This window comes from Camponotus floridanus, unplaced genomic scaffold (genome assembly GCF_003227725.1).
Source record: "Camponotus floridanus strain SB8 unplaced genomic scaffold, Cflo_v7.5 scaffold24, whole genome shotgun sequence".
Classification (NCBI taxonomy): domain Eukaryota; kingdom Metazoa; phylum Arthropoda; class Insecta; order Hymenoptera; family Formicidae; genus Camponotus; species Camponotus floridanus.
Genome location: NW_020229370.1, coordinates 754,496 through 777,841, shown reverse-complemented (window position 1 = coordinate 777,841; position 23,346 = coordinate 754,496). Strand labels below are relative to the sequence as shown.

At 31.9% G+C, this 23,346-nt stretch overlaps 1 protein-coding gene across 1 annotated transcript; it reads right to left on the bottom strand.

Annotated features, from left to right (window-relative positions):
• Nucleotides 1-2,979: 2,979 nt before the first annotated feature.
• Nucleotides 2,980-16,574, bottom strand: LOC105254351. The gene is made up of 9 exons (XM_011262975.3): nt 15,435-16,574; nt 11,537-12,501; nt 10,680-10,973; nt 9,058-9,863; nt 8,271-8,438; nt 7,493-7,733; nt 6,284-6,410; nt 6,011-6,192; nt 2,980-4,777 (listed from the first exon to the last, which is right to left on the bottom strand). The coding sequence occupies exons 2-9, from the start codon at nt 12,461-12,463 to the stop codon at nt 4,532-4,534; spliced, it is 2,991 nt and encodes a 996-aa protein (XP_011261277.1). The 5' UTR covers nt 12,464-12,501; nt 15,435-16,574; the 3' UTR covers nt 2,980-4,531.
• Nucleotides 16,575-23,346: the final 6,772 nt, after the last annotated feature.

Below are 23,346 nucleotides of genomic sequence, written 5' to 3'. Positions count from 1 at the left end.
TTTGTGTAATATAATAAAATATTTTATGTATATATTCTATATAACAATTTTTTATGTATTATTTTATGTATTCTATATAATGTATTTTTTATTATTGTTATAATTATGTATTACTATATATCTTAACGAAAAATTTTATGTACTATTTTATGTATTATCAATGTATTAACAATAATGTAAAATTTTATATATTAACAATTTTATGTATTATGTGTTATATATATTTTATTATTGTTATTGTTATACATTATACAATTTCAATTTGATTATATTATTATATATTAAATTAATTTTTTTTGTAATTTATATAACTCTTTATATTGTATTTCGAGCTAAAATATCGTTAAAATAAAATATTATGTATCAAGTTATATTATTATGAAAATTATAACAATAACTATATGTAAAAGTTATTTATAACACTCACAATAGAGAGAATAAATCTTGAATAAAAGTCGAAAAATGGAAAATATATCTTGCAATATCTTCATTTTTCAAAAAATTGTCTCACTCTTCGGACTTTCCTTTCTCTTTCTTTCCATATATATATATATGTAATATTATTATAAGTCCAAGCGTGTGTGTTAATGCTCTCAACATCATTATCCGTGTTATTGAAAATATTTGAATAAATTTGAATATATATTTATTTAATGTTGATAGCATCATCAATTTATATAAATTTTTCTATAATTATAATATATATTAATATATTTTTATATGATTGCAAGCTATATAATATGTTATACACTATGATTATATATATTATATACTATGATATATTTTGTACAATTATATAATGTATATTTTATAAATTCTTTGTATATTTTTTGTATCTTTATTTTCTATTTGGCAAATTTGAAAAATCTGTTTTAAAAGAAAATAAAAATAAAATAAAATAAATTTCTTCCTCCTCAATGTATCTCCACCTTAACGAAGGCATTTGCCGGGTGAGGAGGTTTGAGCACTTTAATGAACCTAAGAGCTATGCCGGCGGTAACGTATATGTCGATATTCATGTAGATTATTTTTATACTTTTAGATTATCTTAAGAGCTTACGATTCCATTCGGCTAATAAATGTATAAGATTGTATCAAATTTTATTTATGACGATTTTAAATATAAGAACAGACTATGAATACTGACCGTTATCAGCAGGGTCACCCATGTCGGACAGATCGAAGGGGAAGAGTCAGACTAAGAGAGATACATAAAATAATAATTTGCTATAATCATAGTGAATAACGATTAATCAACTTTCAATAATAAGCGATGCATAATTGTATCGAGGTAATGGCTTTTATCGAATCGTGCATTTCTTGTGATATATTCTTTTATTATTTCAAGTACGAACCGAAGGGAAAAACCGATAAGAATAAAAATTATAAATTATTATTTTGTTGCAAAATTTACAATTCTTAATTATTTAGAACTAATTTTAATATTTAGAACAAATAATAAATACATCTTTAAATAATATATTTAAAAAATCGTAATTTTATAGAAAATTATATTACATTGTCCAAATTTTCCTATAAACAGCGTTTATTTTTAATATACTAGGTAATGCAAATAATCGTGCACGGAAAGAGGAATAATACGGCGATTAATTAAATTACAAATTAGTTAGCTCGTATTTTACGATAGCTACAATTCCCCGTAGTGAATCATTATATGTGCATAATATGTAGATGCGAGGAAAGAGAAACCGTCTGTGATGGAAGATTGAAATATGATTATGCAATCATCGTCTCCATATAAATTTAATAATTTATTACCTCGAAATATTGAAATTGATAAATTATGCTAATCTACATTAAGTAAGCGGCGGCGAGTTGATTATTCGATATTAAAATTCATAAATTGTTCTTTCTAATTTGTTTTCTAAGAGAAGTATTCAATTTTGATAAAAATATTTAAACGATTTTTATGGGCAAGATGTGCACTCTTAAGTTTATGTAAGTATATTTTTGAAGCTATTTAAAATTTATCTTCTCGCTAAGATATATATGTACACACAATAGATATTTTGTTTATTCGACAATCTAATCTTTTAGAGGTTCATTTAGAAAAAGTATTTTAATTTGTTACTACAGTATTAAAAGTAGAGAAATTTTAATAACTTTTACGACACGATATGGAAATGTTTTCTGAGTATTGATTATAAAATCGGTGGTAAGAAGTTGTTGCAATTATTTTTTTCGAATAATTAATAAAACTTTGAATAAAAATAAAACAATTTATCTCATTTTTTATTTTATCTATATTATAAATAATTAGAATTATTTAATATGTGTATATATATATATATATATATGTATATATATATATATATATATATATATATATATACTTAAGTAGAATTATTTAATAAGCATTAAATTATATAGAAAAAGATTAAATTTTATTTTAAGGATGAGGTTGTAAGAAAAACGAAATAGTTCTTTCGCTCTCGGATTTATTTTTTATCGAAAATGCGATTGAGATCATTACAGTATTTGTTTTATTAAACAATCAATTCAATAGATCAAGATTTGTACGTGTTGTTTAAATAAATTTACTAAAATTAAATTTAAATTTATCAGTTCTAAAAATACTTAGATTATTTAATTTTTTTTTATAATATACAAACTTTTTAAATTTTTGTAATTTAACTTACATGATAAATATAATATCGTATTTCCATTATTATTTATATTCCATAAATTTTATATGGAAATTTCTTATTTTCTATGATACATATATGTAAATAATAATCCAAAAACAAAAAGCTATCGCATTCTAGAACTTTTTGTTGTAAAAAGAAATAGCTACAAATATTTGTTAAATTTTGCATTGTCAAAATTATCAATTGTATTAAACCAGCGAGCAAGGATTCACTGGATATAAAACTAATCATCTTTAGATTCGATATGCAAATAATTATTGCAAATCGTTCGTTGGTAGTGCGGGAGAGATGGAAATACCAAACGGTGCGATTATCATGTATGTAAAAATGTATTTGCGATTTACATATAGGAATATATTAATGCAACACGATACACACACGCATGTTTCGTCAGAATTGACGCACGTTTTCGCAACGCTTTTGCAACACACCGTACTTACACGTCACTTATTATCTAAGAGTAATAGTAGTGACTTACGTTAGTATCAACCTTTCGATTTATAAAACAAACACGTCTACGAAGCTTGCGTTTTAGCTATTATTTCTCGTCCCTTTTTCCTTCTCTGTGTTGTAATAATATTTGAGATTGACTCATGTGATGATTTTATGAAATTAGCGCTCCTATTCTCTGTATTTCTGAATGACGAATAATGCGATATGAAAGAGAGATAACTAGAGGAAATATTTCTTAATCAACCTTGATATTTTTCTTAGCAGATATGACAAATTGATGAACAGTTAGGGAAATTGTATAATCACTTTTTCGTGTGCATTTACATGTGTTTGTATCATACAATTCATTATATACACATGCGAGTGTTTAATTAACGAAAATTGTAAAATAACGTGCACATAAATGTTTTTACTTTACAATATTGATAGAAAATATATACATGTTAATTAAAAAGAAAGACATTATCTCAGTACTGGATGTTAGAATTGCGAATGTGTTTTGCAAACATTGCAATATCTTCGTTGTTGAGTCGAATATAACAATTTTGAATAACTCAAGTATACTTTTTGTACATTTTTAAATAAATTATAAAAATTCAATGTTTAAAAAAAATCACAGATTAGATATAAGTAAGATATTTGACTAAAATTTTACGTTATTAAAAAGCATTTAATCGTTAAAAATGCTTCTCTATTAATTGTGAAAGACTTAAACATTATCGAAGTGCAACGATTGCAGTCTACATAATTAAAACTTAACGACTTAAAGTGATAATCTTATTTACCATATTTTAACTGTACAAAGTTCATAAACAACACAACACTAGAATATCCCGTCTAGCATAAAATGTCTATGTTTATAATTATTATTTTTATAGTCTCTTTTTATATATTAAAAATAATATATTAGTATACTGAAACTCTAGTTCCAATGTGAATAATAAACATTGCCGAAAAAGAGAAAAGAGAAGAAAAGAAGAGAGAGAGAAAGTGTGTAAAAAGAAGAGAAAATATACACACACACACATACACAACATATTTTTCTCTTATTTCTACCGTTAGAGAAGAATATTGATCATTAGTTCTTAAAGTTATACGCCCGCGATTACAGATCAACATCGCGAATATGAAATCATAATCACCTATTATAAATTGCTCCTTATCAGATTCGCAACTCGAATACTTGGACTATAACAATTTCGTGTGATCACAATGTGTATACATCTCATATCGATACTCTTTTTCTTAATTTGAGAGTCACAGTCTTGAAAGTTTTTTCGCGATCGTGTCGTACCAAACGGTACGAAAAATCTTCGTGGAGTTTAAATGCTTGCTCCTTCGAACACTTATAGAGATCAGTCTTGTGTAGAGTCCGCGATCGGTCGAAGTCTATTTCCCGTATCTATTAATCATAATTTTTTATAGAATATTTTCTTGATAGCCTCCTTCCTTTCTGACGATACGAGAGCTAGAGGTGTCTTTCCTTGTCGATTCTGTATATTAGTCTGACCACCGGCTTGTATCAGGAGTCGGCAAACTTCCTTCTGCTTCTCCAAAGGCACGGCATTCGAAACTGCTGCGGCCATGTGTAGCGGCGTATTGCATATGTAATTGCTCTCATTTACGATCCTCAAAGTGGCCTTGCATAATAACACCTGTTGAAAATGAGAAAAATCTGAGTGTAATTCGCGAAAAATGTAAGGATATATCGCGTATCACTCATGATACAATTTAATCTCTCCCCGAATTGAAAATGTGGCGCAAGTTTGTGACCAAATTCTAAGTAAATAATTCATATTAAAAATGCCGTCTCATATTTTCTAGTTTCTAGAATCTATTTTTGAAAAATTTTATTTTTGAAAGTATTTTAAAAAAAGGGATTTTGTTTTTAAATATTATTTTATTTAAAAAAAATATTTAAAATGTCTTTCTAAATCCCTTTTTATTGTGATTTTTAAAATCAGTAATTGGTTTTACAATCTCTGAGTGCACTATTTATAAATTAAGAAAATTATGTTAATTATTAGTATAAGTAAATTTTAAATGTATGAATTTATTGTCAATAATTGCCTTTTATGTATGAGAGAAATAAAAAAATTATGCTTTTGATAGATACATTTTTCTCTCAAGCAAGAAGCAATTATTGTATGTGCGTTAAATGCGAAAGAAAAAGCGTTAGATGGTCACCAAATTGATTTTTTATTAACGCCTGAACAACAACGCGATATTGTTTTATAATTATTTAGTATGACAATCCACTATCAGACTTAATGGACTTCATATCATGAAGCTATCACGAGCGTTTAGATAAATGAGAATGAGAATGAAAGGATTACTTTTTTTTCTTTCTATTTATATATTTCTAATTGATGTTTTCCTCTAGTCAAACATGAAAAAAATTGAGAATGAATAATATCTCATTTGAGTACATTATAAGTGAGCAATCATATAGAATGCTTTAGAAATCGTACATTGTTTCTATCTAACTACAGAGGGCTCGCAAAATCGCCTTTAGTAACTTTAAGTTTGTCAAGATTAAACACACTTTAACTACAATTAAGTTGCAAAATAATTCATGTTAAAATAAAGTTCGTTTGAAATCAGTTGTAAGATAATTCATTTACGCTTGTCAGAAAATCAATGGGGGAAACTCTCGCAATTTTCAAAGTTTCAAGATTGTTCAGACATTTGAATATCTCCTTCCATCGAAACAATTCGCGATAAGAAAATCGCGGAAGACTTTACATCGATAGTTGAAGACAGTTTCTTCGTAATTCCAATGAGCGATGTATTGCAATAATGCAACAACGTGCGATACGTAACAACGATTTCGCGAATAACTGACGCAGAAATTCTGCGGAGGGAAATCCTCCTCAGACGAAGATTACCTTTACGAGCGCCGGATCGCAACTCAACGAGGCCGCCATATGTAAAGCGGTGTCGCCGCATTTGTTATCTTTGGCCTTGAGATCTGCGCCGTTCTCCAGCAGCAGACGCGTCGTGATCAAGGACTTAACACCCCGTCCGATAGGATCGTGCGATTCGACCGCTATGTGAAGAGCGGTTTTACCTGGAACGATACGCAAACACGTATTCTCACCCCATTTATCTCAGATCGGCAATTTCAATCTTTTTTTAATCCTGTACTATGCATAACTAACCATCGTAATTGCAGTGAGAGAGATTAAAAACAGAATTGCCTTCAGGCGTTTTTAACGATAATAATTCCGCCAGAACCTCCCCGTGAGAATCGCCTCGCGCCACGACATTATGTATTAGCGTGTCACCCTAAAATGAAAACACGATGATAGTATCAGGAAAATTGCATAAAATTATCTTTAAAATTACGTCATTCATTTAATTACGTCCATTCCTTTTTTTCAAGTTGCAGTCGCAATTATCTAGTTAATTGTAAATAATTAGTCATTTGAGAATATATTTAGAAATAATCGTGCTATTATTACTTCAGCGATAAGAAGTGTTTCCGTAATAGAAATCGTTTTTCATGTACAAACAAATTCCTAATGTAATAACGCTCGATTAAAACCAAAAGAATCGTATATATGTGCGATTAATAAATTAGAGCTGTACAAGATATTGAGTCTAAACATTTTAGTCTTAATATTGTTTTATCTTGTCTCGAAATTTAAGATAAGATCAAGATAAGATTTTTAATTAGTTATCAAAACAATCAAGTCTTATCAAGATAATTCGTTTTTTAAAAAAGTTAAAAAATGTATATTTGTAAATTATATGCAAAACAACACATCACATGATATACGAACTAAAAAAATTTTATTTAGTAAATAAATATTAATATAAATTTATATTAACAAATTTAAAAATAATTAATACAATAAATGAAAGAAATGTAATATATTTTTTACAATTATTTAACTATTTTAAAACCTTGCATACAGCATATACGTGGTTTTCTGATTGTGTACATATAAGTCGCGGCTACATAACTATGCAACTTTTCGTAAAGACAACGAATATATATATATATGTATGTATATATATATTGTGTTTTGGGAAATAAACGAATGACACACACACATACACACACACATAAATAATATAATAATTATTTTACACTTTAGAAGGAGATATTATGTTATATATATTTTAAATAATTGTTCAGTGTAAAAATTGATAAAATCAAGACAAGACAATACAAAATGAAATTTTTATTATAAAGATTCACTCAAGACTAAAGCAGGATTCAAGTTTTTGGAAATTATTTTCAAATATCAATATTTTTACGAATATTGTCTTGTTTTGAATCTTGTGGAGTCCTATAACAAACTACAAAAAGAATCACGAGTCGCGCCTATAATAAGGAATCAGATATGTATGAGAAAACTCACATGTATGTGGCATAATCTTTGATTAATATCAATCCCCTTCTGCAGCATCTTGGCGGCCAGATAACCACTGACATACGGCATTTCCGGGCAATTCATAACGGCCAAATATAAAGCGTCCTCTCCGCGATTGTTCATCGCCGATAAGGCGCCCGGTATGTTGTCCAATCGTTCGACCAACGGTGCCAGATAAGCTTTCTTCTCCGTCAATTCTTCCGGATTGCCCACCAGGCACATCAATGGCCTATTATATAATACACATATAACGATATGAAGTCAATGATGAGTTAAAGACTAGTAATTAAATAAAGAAGCGATTTTGAAAACAAACCGATGTGATCCACAGATTTTTTTATTTAGAACGTCTCAAATTTTCTTAATTAAAAAGTAAATTAATGGAAAGTATTTTAATTAAGCACGCAGCAGATATGTCTATATAATTTTTAGTGACTTTTTGTGATGGATTTTTATTTAAGCTAATAAAAATTATTATTCCAATTTTTTCCTTATCAACAATAAAAATTTTAAATGCGACTTAAATAAAAAATCCATTGCATGTCAGTAAAAATAAGATTAAAAGTAAAAGAAAAATGTTGAACTTGATTAATTAAATTTTGCATAAACGACAGAGTTTATTCTTTTTTATTAATTGCATAAAAATAATATGTTCGATGGTATCAATCGATATATGTATTTAAATACATATATAAGACGTATGTATTTTTTTATACACATACGCTTTGTTCATACACTTACATATAAAATGAAACGAATCACTTACGTATCGCCATCCTCATCCGCAGCCGCTAGTTCCTCTACGGATTTCTTCAAGAGATTACTCATGGCCCTTTCCACTTCCTTAGAATCCAATCCTTCCTTTAATCTCTCACTCGCTTCTACGGATGGCAAGTTTAACGAAGGCCACGGTAATATGCCTCGATTCGAGTTTCTGTCGCAACAGACCGGGTCGTTAACCACACATGTTATCATATCATATTCATGCGAAAGCCATGATAATTATACATTTTAACAGTGATATAAAAATTATAGCTTTCGTACAAATTAAAATTGAAAAATTAATCGAAAATATATTTATGTAACACAAAAATTCAGAGATTATTACTTGTTATTTACGAATTAGTCTCTACATTTTTCAATGCCCTCAAAAATATTATCAGAGAATTTAAGTAGTTAATCGTAAAAAAAACTTTTTCGTTATCGTATGTTTTATTGCGATGCATTTTATTTATCTGCTACTAATTTTGATTTTAACTTGTCGCAAATATGGAATATAATATTTTTTGCACTGCATAGCACTGGATAATAATACACAATGGGCCTGTTCTTTTTAGCTGCACTATTGCACTAGTGCAATTAGTTAGAGTGAAAGAAAGTATTTTTGTCTCTTTCCAACTTATTGCGCTAGTGCAGCAGTGCAACTAAAAAGAACAAACGCAATGAAGATGCATTTAGAAGAACACGGAGCACATTTTGGAGCACATCTTGATCATCTCCGAAGAAAGAAAAAGAGGCTTTTCATTGTAATAGAATTATTTTGTTCAGCTTACCTCTGCGGACTGGATGTAAATGAGGGGAAGACCATCGTCGGTATCTGATAGTCATTGGATACAAATGTCGACGATGCCTGATTGTATCTTTTCTCTCCGTTGGATATGGCACGTGGCATCGCGTAGTTCTCCCGAGATACTCCGTTCGTCTCGGGCATCTTCACGGGCCTCTCGTTATCAGTTAAAGCGATATTGTGCAAGGTATACGTCGACACGTCGACCTGAGAGTTCTTTACGCTCGTCTCGAAATATCTCTGCTCCAGACCAGTAGCCGCTTGGCCGTTAACTGTGCAATTCACAAGCGTGCCTCCACTAGTGTTTTGCCTGTTCGTGTAAATCGACATAAGGTTGCCGATGGGGTTGGCTTGGCTGTTAAGTACATCCAAGCAGATGGGCTTCTCGCTCTTTCGCGCATCGCTCGTCACAGGACACTCGAACTCCAGGTTGTTCTCCAATGTTCCTCGTATCGGGGGAACGCATCGATCGTTGTAGTTCGACGAGAAACACGGGGCGTTGGAGGCGACCTGCAATTCCTTCAGCGGCTCCTTGCGTTGCTTGACCTCCTCTATAACCTGCTCGACGAATTGCAGCTCGCGCAGTAACGAGCTGTCGATGGTATCACTGCTGTTGACGATGGTTTCTGAGGAATCGTAGGTGCCCCAACCGGACAGCGTCTCGTCGAGTTGTTCCTGGAGTTGGCGATTCAGGGGTGTCTGATAATTCAACGGGCTGGATACGTCACTGTAGGATTGATTAGACGACGAGGACGAGGAGGATGGTAAAGCTCGATAAGTTGATGACGCAATCTAAACGAAAAAAATTTCGATTCCGATTAATCGAAATCACCTGCCATCGGATTCACTTTCACGCTTATCTATCACGGTGCAATATGATGAATGTCCGCGACATAAATTCGTACAAATTGTCAGATAATTATTTTACGAGACTCCGTGAAATAGGTGATAAAAGGTGTTTTATAGACGGAACGACACAACGCGCATCGGTCACGAAGTCAATTTTAAATATTCAAATTTCGTTTATTATACTTCTTCCTTCCCACATTTAAATATTGTTTATTACACTTTTTCTTTCTCGCATAATAAACTTAGTACCTAATAATAGAATCTTTTGACTTAAGAAATAATGTTACGAAGAATCATAAAAACATACGTCTGAAAAAAATGTCATTATTAAATGCATAAAAACTCAAATACTTAATCAGATGAGCACAAATACATAAGGAACGGAATAGAAATTGTACAGATAACATCGCAAAAGATATAGTCGGTTGAATGTATAATAAAAATATCGTCTACAAAAATTGTCTACAAAAATCGCGCCAGATTTTAGTCAGTCTAGAGATAAATCGCGCTTTGCTCGATATCAATCTATCACGAATAAATTTAAAATCTATAAAAGAGATTCCATTCGAGTTTATTCCGCTCGATCGAGATCGTTACTTGAGACGCGGCGATCGTTATTTAATATCAAATTCTCGCCGAATTCAGCCGCTCTCCTTCCCGTGAAAAGCTTCATTATGCGCCGCGACCTTACTTATTCCTTTGCTGTTTATGCGCGCGTCGCTCTTCATGCATTTATGCGAATTATCGCGCCAGGCTTACCTGCGGTGAACCGAGCGGGCTGCCGATGACGTTGATGTGCATCTGCGGCGACTCCAAGTTGATGGCCGATCCGGGCGACTGGGCGCGACTCGATGCCCGACTATTCGACCTCGAGACGACGTAGTTGTAGCTGCTCGCCGGGGAATCGGACCAGGTTTTCGTGCTTCTCGGCGAAGGGATCGAGTGGCTACCGGCGTCTGAGAGTATCGCCGCTTGAAAGCCGTCGCGCGACAGGATCTCCATCAAGGACTCCTCTCCCGGATCGTTGACGGTTATGGGGGGAAGTGTCGCGGTCTGAAGATAAATCCTCGTTTAACTAAGCAAAAGTACTTGGGAAATCTTTCTGCGGAGTATTATGTTTTATTCCGATACAATTTAATTTTAGTCGTATGTAATTTATGCTTTCCTTCATCGATCGATTAAATAATTACATAATCGCACGATTGATTTGCATAAAGCAAGAATCTTTATCATTTTTAATATGTTTTTTTTTTTTCGTTGCAAGTCAAGTTAGAAATTTTTGTTTGTCTAAAGAACAAATTGATAGAGTCAAAAATAATATGTGACATGATTAATTTATTACAATCGAATGTGCAGATTAATCAGTTTAATTTGTTTTTCACGTGATATTAAATCGCAAGTGATTATCAAAATATTCCGCATATTAATTCAAAAATATAAACATAAGTAATTATTTGCTTTTGATGACTTGTATATAATTTTATCTGGAAGAAAAAATGCGCCTCAATATTTGAACTCTCATGACGTGACGATGACCTTACGAGTACACAATCTTGTAGGAACATTATCGTACGTCGTAATACTACATAGTCTCAATGACAATTTAATAGACTTACGTCATCGCTAGGATGTCCGCTGTGAACGATATCGCCGCCATTCTCTCCAGTCCAACCAGAGTCCAGTGTCAGACTGATTATCTCTCCAATCGACGATTGATTATTTCGATAATTCGATAGTTTATCCAAACAGGGATTCAGTTTCTCGCTATAATCCTTGTTCCTCAAAATCTGTTCGGCGGTCTTATCGTAGTCCACCTGAGCTATTACGTCCACGCTGTCGTTGACACGTGACAGAGAGCTCACCATGGAATAGGGATGACCAGCTCGTAGGGTCTGGAAATCGGGCTTGATCGGTCCCCGTGCAGTCAGATCGGAGTCATGCTTCTGTCGTCGCTCTTGCTCGGCTTCCGAATCGTCGTCCTTGTTGGGATTTCGATCGTCCAGAGAGAGACGTGGTTCCTCGTCACGGAAGTTGAGGGGTAGGCAATACTCATTGTCGTCGACTGTGACGTTGTCGTCCTCGTTATTATTTTCGTCTTCGTTATCGGAGTGAGAGCTCGCTCGCGAGTTGCAGGTATCCCAATACTCCTCATTGTTCACATTGTTCTCTTTGCTAACGCGACACGTTCTATCGACGTTTTCATTGACGTTCTTCTTGTTGTCATCGTTTTTGTTCTCGTTGGACCCGAAATGTAAATTTTGGATTTTCTCGATTATATTTTCGAAATTGTTCAATTTTTCGCGAAAGTTATTCTCGAGATCGAAGCTCTTGTTCACGTCCGCGCTTGATGTGTCCGGGCTGGTCGACATATCTTCGGCTGATCCGTAACCTTCCTCCAGAGAGCTTATGGATGAACAGTCCGGAATCGAGACGCGTTCTGGACACTTCTCGATTTGGATCAGCGTGACATGGCCAGGATTCGCCTTGTTAGATGTAGCCTGAGTTTTTCCTAATTTTGCGCAGTCTTGATTAGAGACCTTCATGTTTCCTGGTTAATTAATATCCCTTCGAATTTGTGAATCTGAAAAAAATCAATTCCACAGATCATAGCATAAAAATAATTCCATTAAATTAATTAACATTCTTTTTACGAATGTATTATTAATTATAAAGTCATATTTATTGCAGTTTGTTAAAAATTATATTTATTTATATAATACTTTTATTACGTCTAATTTTTTTTATTCATCTTTCACAAAAATTATTTCTAATCAATGAAATAAAATATTTAGGTTATTTTAAAATTGCTTAAATAATATCATCTAAAATCAAAAAATGTTATCATCTGAAAAACATTCATGATATTTTATTATAGGAAACAATACGATGCACAATATGATTTTTATGTCTTAACGCTTACAATTAGATGTTGTAGATATCACATCATATTATTCGGCAAGAATTAATAATAAACATATAGCAATAAAAATTTTTTGAGATTTTTCAAAAGATGAAGTCTAATCGTATCTTTTCGTAGAAGCAGTTTTTATTCTTTCGCATTATAATATATTTCGCATTATATATATGTAGATAAATACTGTTTTTTTCTTTTTTTTCTGACCATTTCTGATGTCACTGCGATCATCGCAAAAGTGTTTGTCGAGCAACTACTTAACGCTATTAGTAAATATGAACTTTCCGTTATGATATCCGGGACTATGTTTTATATTATTTGACAGTTTTTTATCATTCGATAACGTTCGTTCATTAACATCGTATGTTCCATGCGAAAGAAATATACAACATGATATATACACTCTTGCATAAATTTTTAGCAGATTAAAAAGAAACTTATATATAAGCGGTAGTTAAAAACAATGATTATTGATGAAAGAAATGTGCATGGGGAATCTTGCAACATCACGCATGAAGTGCAATTGCATTTTAAATAGAATTCGTTAAAAATTTCACGATAACCTATGTTCCCGAGACAATAAAGCTCGTATTATCATCGTTTAACAGTCGATTGCCATATGGATGAACGATGTTCATTAAATACGTAATAAAACTCTTATTAATTTCAATCATTACAACAATATGCAACACTACAAATTTTCAAATTACTTTAAGACCTGTATTATTATATAATTAGTTTTATGTTATAATAGTTTATATTATAAAATTAATTTAAAACTTTTACTTTTGTGAAACACAGAACTTTTGAAAAAAAAAAAAATATTAAACATAATATCAGCTATTTTATTATAAAATATATGAAATGAAAAAATATATAAACAGCTTTTAAATAACTTAGTACAATTTGTATCTTTTCGTTGATAACTCAATTCGTTTAGCTTCCGCTATTCATCATGGTAATATAACGATAACTTTGATCAAAGTTTAGAAGGCCATCGGATCTCCGTGGCTGGATAATTGATTGACAATTTTTCCAATAAAACTGAACCCTTACACCTGTGAGTTAAACAGCTGTTTATATAAAATATAATACGCTTAGAAAAAAACAAACAATGACGATATCAAACTTTAAATCACGTAATTTAAATAAATGAGCATCTAAGGTAATAAATATTAGAATCATAAATTCTTTTCTTCTAATTCGAAATACTAAATTTCATCAACAAAACTTTGTTTAAAAAATCTGACATCTTTTGTTTTCCGAGTCACGCTTCAAGAATTCTATTGAAAAATATCATAATTATTAAATCTCAATCTTTCTCTTGATTAAAATAAAAAAAAGTTATCTTTTTGAGAAAAATCCCTTTTTGGGAAATGTTGAATCATTTAATCTTTATATAAAAAACATTGATATAAAATAAAATAATTAATCGATTAAAATACAAAATAAATAAAAAATAGGAAAAAAATTTGAGTAAATTATATAGAGCGTAAATTGGTTTACGCTATATTCTTTTTGGCAGAATATTTTTGACATGTGTTTTTTGCATCTATAAGAATAAATATGTGATCAAAAGCAAGATACGAATGCGCGCGATCGTTAGAAAATTGCTAGAAACTTCCAAGAAATAGATATTAATTTGATGTCGACAAGAATATTAATTCTCGTCTACATCGACACACGATTATCACGCAACTCGCACACGCATAACTTGCAAATGTATAAAATTATACTGCATAACAAAGTTTTTATTGTACAAATGCAATGAAGTCTGTCTCTCTCTCTCTCTCTCTCTGTCTCTTTTTGTCACGATAAAAAAAATGTTAACGCTTCAAATCTATTTGCTTCTCTTTCTTTTTCTCATCAATGATTATAGAGCGATAAAAGATGGATAATAAAGTGTTTTTCAAAAATAAAACTTCAGAGACGCAAATAGATAAGAAAATCTTATTCTTTGATATCTTATAATTTTAGTCTTTAAAGACACGTAATCTCATGAAAACCGATATTTCAGCTCGAGAATTTATTTTAATATTTTTATTCAAGAGAGTTTATTGGCGGAATATATATAAAAGTTAAAAAATTAGATTCTCTCTAGCCTCTCTCACTATAATGGGTTTTTGGCCCGGATAAATTAATTAATTAAGTTACGCTTTACATTAGAATTTTTTTTCAAGAAATTACAAATGATAAAATAAAAATAAATATTTATTGATACAATAGAAACCTATTTTATAGAAAAACTTTTCTTTCATTCCTAGACCGGTGCAATATCTTTTATCCCAATCTTCAATGTACATGTAAGGAAAGAAAGAATTGGAAAAAAATGAGGAAAAATGATTGTTATGGATTGTTTCTTCTAAATTTGATATATAAAAAAAATCTTAAAACTTTGCGAAACTTTTGTCTCTATTCATAAATCTTTATTCGAGAAAACAATGTTTACGTAATTATTCAAATGAGGCTCTTGCGCGGTTCGAACTACTTCTCGCAAAAATCGACCTGTATCTATTGGTGGACATTAAAGAGCTCGTTAAAAAGAAAGCGAAATATTGCCTCACGTAGTGTCGTAATAATGTAACAGGCTAATTAATTACCACGGGCGTCTCCTTGGGACGTCGAATCGATGGCGTCGTAACTGGACAGGTTTTTGACAATACCGTTTAAACTCGCTCTCGAAAAAGCGCGAATCGCTTGTCGAAGTAACGCGCATTTCACGCGCGGCCTTCGCACTCGCGAAAGAGACAACCGCCGAAAGTCCGCGCCGGTTTTTCCGCCGATCTCGAATCCGCGATCTCTTTATCGCACGGCACGCGATATTTCACATTCCGGGCGTAGCTCTCGTATCTTCGTCTCCGCTCATCGCTCCCAAATTGTTCCGTTTTCACCCTGGAACTCGGGCTTCCTTCTCTCTCACGATCGGTCTCGACGATCTCGTTGCGTCTCGTAAAATCTAATTTAGGATGCGCAGAGCGTAGAGCGAATGTCTACGCGTGCATTTCAATTTTTTTCGAGAAACACACACACACACGTACATACATATATTTTCTTTTGCGCTCCGTGAAAGTGCATTTAATTCGATTTCCGATTCGATTTTCTCTTGGCACCTCGAACGACGCGGGAACCGAGTCCGTCCGAGACCTCAGCGACGAGAAGGAGAGACTCGCTTGTGATTCTGCGAGCGATCCGGTGCACACTTACGTACGCACGCACGCACGGCCGCACGCCCGCGCGCATGCGCGCGGCGACAGTCGAAAACACCCGCGCGTGCTCTCCGCAGCCTGTCAGTCGGATTACGCGTGTACGCCGACGACCTTCGGCGCTCGAGTCGAAACGCTCCGCAATATAATCGAGCGAGACACACTCGGAATCCTTATCTCGCGTCCGTGACTCCTGTCGAATCGGAGACGGGGCACCGCCAACGGTATCTCCGACTCTCTCGCTCTCTTGGCTTCGTCGCAAACGTCAGAAGCCTCCGACGCAGACTCCCCGAGGAAATCGCTGCTCCTCTCTCTGGAATTTCCACGTCCGCTCTCACGTCTCTGCCTATTCTAATCGCGCGCGTATTTCCCGACGCGCACCGCCAAGGCCACGCGGATTCGCGAGACAGATCTGTCCCCCACCCCCTCGGCGGCGACGACGACGACGACGACGACGACGATGACACTCCCGCGCTACGCAAAACGTGCCGATCCGAAGCGATACGCGCGCGCGACTGCTGGACTGCTGGCTACTCATTGACGCGTGCCGACGACCCACCGACGCGTCATAATCGCATTCTTCCCAGTAACGTACCTCGGAGCAACACGAGTCTAGAAGAGAGAGAATTAATTTTTTTTTTTTTTTTTTTTTTTTTTGGAAAATCAAACTCACAAAATCCGTCAAAAATTTACTCGATAAAAATAAACGCGGTTCTTCTTTCTTATTAAAGTTCTCTCGAGAAATGTCAGATCAACATTATAATTGATCAATATTCACTTCGACTCTGAACTTTTCCTTTCTTTTCTCACTAATACACACCATTTTCGTTCCTTATCTTTTTTTTTATCACTTTTGTTCTTTATCTTTTTTTATCTTTAGACTCAAGCTGAATAAGAGAAGGGAAATGATCCTCATCGATAAACCTCTTCCTCTGTTCTATTTCCGATTCCAATTGATCTCGCATGTTAATTGGTAATCTCTCGGATCAATTGAACTTTGAGTCATCGAATTGATCTCATTCCCAGAAAACTTGAAATTCTATATATTTTATATCAAAACGTGAAAAAATGCAATATATATCGATTAAATATATATCGATTAAAGTCGAAAATTTATGTTTGCCGTCTTTTGGAAAAAAACTTGTTAACGTTTGTCGTTTTCAAAGGATTAAAAAGCGTTATATGCGTCTTCCAAAAAAGATAATTGTGCATTATGGCGATGCAAGATCGCTTTGTCAGATTGCGTCGCAATAAAGTGTCGGCTCGTTATGTTAAGCAATGTTAAGCAACCATACCGTATCATTGTACGTACACACATTTACATAGTACGTACGTATCGTATCGGCGATAATTCCGTTATCGTGTCTCGCAAGCCTCTTTTGTGCTATCGAGCTTTCTCGTTATGTAATTTCCAACAACCCGATAATATAAACTCGCGATACGTGTTTTTTTTATTTTTCAATATTTGAAAAGTTACTTTCTCTCTCGCTCTCTTCTTTATTTAAGTACCAATCGACCCCCTAATGCATATAAAAGTAATGCTCGTAATCGTCAAACGTTGCAGTATTTCCGGAGTTTTATTACTGCTGTCGTTACTTGTTACCATATGCAAATTATTGCGAAACTATTTTCGAATATTAAGTTTTCTATTTTAAGCAATACGTTTTTTTTTCCTCGCAAGATATAATAATACATTTCAGTCTAAATCTATTTCTATCTAAACTTGTGGATGATATATAAAATATTATATTGCCGAATATCAATATTTTATGTATATTAAAGGGTATTAAAAGGTACAGCAGATTGAAAAATAGAATATTTTTTAACATTGTGTAAAATATTTATTTAAACAGATAGACAAATAATATTTTTTGAATAAAAAGATCGAGATGAGAAATCGATATTTATAATTTCTTAAGACTAATTACAGATACTTATTTAGTTAATTAATTATTGATGTAAAAAATTCAATTTCCTTCCCCTTTTGTTCTTCTTTCTCCTCTTAAAAAAATATAAGTCATTGGTAAATTAAGTGTGACTAGCGAGTTTTTTTTATTTTTAAAGGAAACAAGATGCGAGCGGAAGAGATTTCGCTAGGCTACCAATCTCTTCCAATCTACTTTCATTGTTGGATTAAGGATCCAATTCCGTTCATATGGTACGGTCATGGATCGGATCCATCGTCGATGCGCATGCGTCGGCGATGATGTCACCGTCGTTTACGTAGTTCTCCACATGGATACATACGTTTGTCAGCTCGTGTATGTACACCACCACTCGTCTAATTAACATTTGAGCATGTCAAGACGCGCAAAATTAATCACTTGCTCTCCCTCGGGTATACTATGTAGTGTAGTAACACGTGCGTTAATTTCTATGCATACATATTACGACCACATCTTATCTTGAGTCCGCGCGTCGGTTCTCTCTCTCTCTCTCTTTCCGTCTCTCTTTCTCTTTCTCTTGTTTTTATTTTTAACTTTGCTTTACATTGGACTTTAGCTTAACGAGGTGTATTCAAGTCGCGCTGTCTGTTTTAACAATTGCACAACGCTACTTACCACGCATAACATTTACGAATTGTTTATAAAAAGACGGAGAAATGTTGAAAAAAAACCCCCGTCTTCTTCGACGATATCACGTGCTCATAAATAATTACAGGGCGAATTTTCATGTTAATTAAACGAACGATATTAAATATATATTGAAAAACGACAAATATAATATAAAAGTGTACGAAAAGGAATTGGAAGATTAAATCGATATTATTTTAAATTTAAAAAATTTGAAAGATTCTCATTTATATGTAAAAAAAAAAAAAAAAAAAACAAATACGTCTCCCGACGTATGGTCGAGACGTGAATTATAGGACGCGCATTCAGAAACCGCCGAAAAGATATCAATGACACAAGTACTCGCGGAGACGCACAAGATAACATAAATATTTACACAGATATTGTAGGAAAAATGTTGACGCATGTATAATACATATGCAATTATAATCAAAAAGCGCTTACTCTTGTCAATCTTTATAATAAACTTGAATTGTAGAAGTATCCGATACGCTGGAGTGTGAAAAATACATCATACGAGAACGATAAATCTCTTTTTTCGCGGCTTTTCTCAATGCGAGGCATTGTAAGTAAGCGAGAGAAACAACAATTGCAACAATTATGAGCGATTATAAAACGCGTGAGAAAGAAATAAGTACATCTTTGATGAAACTTCGCGAATAATTCAATATATCACTGTCATTTATCAATGTTGTTTACTCTTGGTTCTACATCGTTTAGGTAGATTTACAAGAATTCAAACGAATTCTTATGAATTTGCGACTGATAATGGATTTCTCTCACTTAATTGTTTCTTTCTTTTCGTTTGGCGCATTGATGCTTGACAATCAGCGTCACAGTTGTGTCTACTATGTAATAAATATCGAACTGAATGAATTTCCACTTTATAATAGTATACATATATATTTTTAATTAATTATACTATAATAATAATATATTATTAATTAATTTTATGTATACTTGTCTAATTCATATCGAATTATACCAAATTTCCCACCAGATATTCGGTCGAATTCGATTCATATACGAAATAAGCGTATCTTGATCTTTTCTCGCTTCTCCTCCTGCCTCTTCAATCCTCTGCTTCCTCCGATCTTCGTACTGACAAGTATCACCGCGGAACCACTTCCGAGGAAGGCCGACCAGTTTAATTTGCATTCAGAGATTGAGCCGACTACGTCGTCCGTAAGCGAAATTAGTCACCATCTACTCACTGGTCAACGAGAGGAACGCTATCAACGTAAATAAATATAAACAGATATATATATATATATATGTATATATATATATATATATATATATTATTCAAAACAAATATACTATTTAATATCGCAACTTATATTGTTGATTCCTTAATCTCTAAGTATATATGTGTACATATATATGGTATATATATATATATATATATATATATATATATATATATACTTAGAGATTAAGAAATCAACAATATAAGTTGCGATATTAAATAGTATATTTGTTTTGAATAAGTTTTAAAAGATAACGATACATGTCAATATGTATGTTAATTATTAAATATATAGTATATTTGTATAATAAATATATATGTAGGAAAACGTCATATTAACATAAACTAGCTTTAAAAATAAATAAACAATTTTGCCAATTTTTTAGAAAAACAGAATTTGTAGATATTATTAAAATCCACAAATATTAAAATTAATTTGATGGCTATTTTTTTAGTCAATTTTAAAAGCGATGCGATTATTTTAGCAAAAAGAAATATCAAGTCATAATAATTTTCTAGTGATTAATTAATTCTAATGATACTGAACCAATTATTAATAATTCTCGAATAATTTTCGAGTGATAAAAATTAAAAGATCTTTAAAATAAATTTTAAGAGGCTAAAAGATAAGTAAACGACGAACATTTTTAATAAAATATTAAATAGATTTTATTAATATAAAATATTTTATAAATATAAAATAGATTTTATTTTGCAATGTAAATCTTTTTAATTGCAAAGTTACACAAAAACACGTTAAAAATAAGAAGGAAATAAGAGAGAAATCTTTAAAAACCTTTAATAGCTTTCTTAAACAAGCGCTCAAAAGAATTAGAAGAAAAACTGAGTGAAATAAGTGCGCGTTAGTTGACGTTTATTATTAACTTTGACACAAACGCGACACTATTGTTTGTTTGCGTTTCAAGACAAATGTCATATACATATCCTGTTTAGCGATATTCCAGAAAAAACGGTATGAGAGGAAAAATTAAATCCGCCCATTAAAAATTGCAATAAAAATTGATCGCCATTGTTAGTCGCGATTTATAAAGCAGAGCATGCGTGACACAAAAAAAAACATACGAGGGATATGCAGCGCGGGGAAAGCGGACCAATCGATTCGCATATGCAGATGCGAATACATACGGGCGATAAGAATATCCGTCTCTCTTGTCGCGAATAAAAGAGGTCACCAAGTGCTCGAATCATCGGAGACACACCGAGCCCAGAGATAGCGCCATGATTCGCGCGATCCAGATCGCTCCGAGTCCGGATATGGTTTACGTTGCCAGATCACGTTTCGCGCGAAAAGTATTATCTGTCCGGATGTTTCGGTTGATTACCAAATTAAAGATGTACAATGAATATGTTTTTGTAATCAAATTATAATACCTAATCTATTACCTGTATCTATTATTACATACGGAAGGTGGACATTGTAAACTTATCTACTCTGAAAGTTTTATATTTATTAAATTAACTGATAAGACTGATTGGAGTAACTGATAGAAAAGTGTGCTTTTTCTTTTTCTTAGAAATTGTTTCACAGGATATAAATAACGAAGTTAAATTATGCAGACTATTATGTTTCATTAATCAAAAATAAGTCTATCGAATATGTATAATATGTAAATTTGATTGATACAATTGAAAATTGACGTGTGATTGTGATTTGAATGTATACGAAATTTACCATAAATGATTAAAGCCACATGAATCGCGTGACATAATTTATTCTAAAATGCCACTTTACGCAATGGTCTTATTTTTGCAATGGAAAGGTGTAACGTGACGTCAATGTATTACTTACTCGGAATCAACAGACCGGACAGAGTAGCCGCGAATAATTGACATTCGAATCTGCAATTAGCATATAATTTTCTTGCAAAACTTATCTGCTATTATAGTCTTGTGACGTAGATAGGTTTAAACCCCGATACGATTTATCGATAGGTTTATACGTCACTGAGATTAATGTTAAATGTAATTAATGTTAAAAATCTGTTTTAGATCTTTGTGTCTCTCGTGTTGTTTTTATAAACGAAATTTAATCTGTAAAATTTCACGCAAATCATTTCAAATTTGAAATCAATTTATTCATTTACTTTTTTAGTCAAGTCAATCTATCATTAATTTTAAAATATATTATTATATATAATATAAGAAATATATAATTAAATATAAGAAATATAGAGATTAAAATAAGAAATAAAAAAATTTATTTCAAGAAATTTAATTCGGAAGACTGCAGAGAGATAATTTAAATTTAATCTGAAAGTTAGAAAAGAAAACGTTTAATTTGTTTTTAAATTGCATAAAAAAACATTACCTTTTATATTCTGCTTAATTACACGAGATATTCGAATAAAAACAATTTGTCTTTCACATGCGAATTTTTAACATGCTAATAAAGTGAAAACAATTGTTTTTTTCAATAACAAGTGACTCTATTGTGATAAAACATGCTCACGAAATAAGTTAAATGAAAAATTGCTTATTCTTCCGATATTATTTTAGAAATCTCTCGATTTCAAGTAGGTAATATTCGTTCGGAAATACCTCTTCTTGATTCTTTCCTGACTTACTTGAGAATGATTGCATAATGCTGGCGCTATTTCTGTTCGAAAAGCGTATGAGGACGTGGAATGTATAAAATCGCTTCTTGTCTATGCGCTCTTATGTTGTCGAACAAAATAATGCACATTTCAAATCGAGCATTGCAATCTACAAAAACTTCTGCACGCATCTTCAATAAGCCTCATGTATTTCGTGCGATTTCAATGAAAGTAGATAAAATGTTCAACGCTTCAGAGTTTCAACAAAAGTAAACAAATATTTTACTGTTGATGATTCACGTGAAATGCAGAAAAGCAATAACGACGTATAATACAAAATAAATTCATTATATTATACATAAACACAACAAAAAAATTCAAGAAAATAAATAATTATTCTTTATTTTTTTTCTGATATAAGATTTTAGTCTCGAAAATATTTTATTATAATAATTAATAATAACAATTTGAGAAACTTGAAATTAAAATTATAAAAGAAAGAACTATATTAGTTTTTCATATAGTTCACTATATACATTACAAGCTACATAGCTTGAAACTTTCATTTTGTTTGAAATTAAGTATATTTTATTATAATTTTCACATGGACTCTCAAAATAGTTAGACGACATCGCATAAAAGTTATAATTATGTATATTTATATTTAGTATATCTGTAAAGCTTTATAATTATAATACACAGATATATAATTATTATAAAATATTATGTTTTATATTATATGTTATATAATATATGTTATATATCATAAAATTTTTATGTTTGTACAAGAATTTATGTATAAATTATGAAGTATAGTATATATACTTTATAATTTATATATGTATAAATTCTTAACAACTTCTTTTACAAACATAAAAATTTTATAATTTCAATATTTGTCATAATAATTTCTTTATTTTGATTTCAGTTTT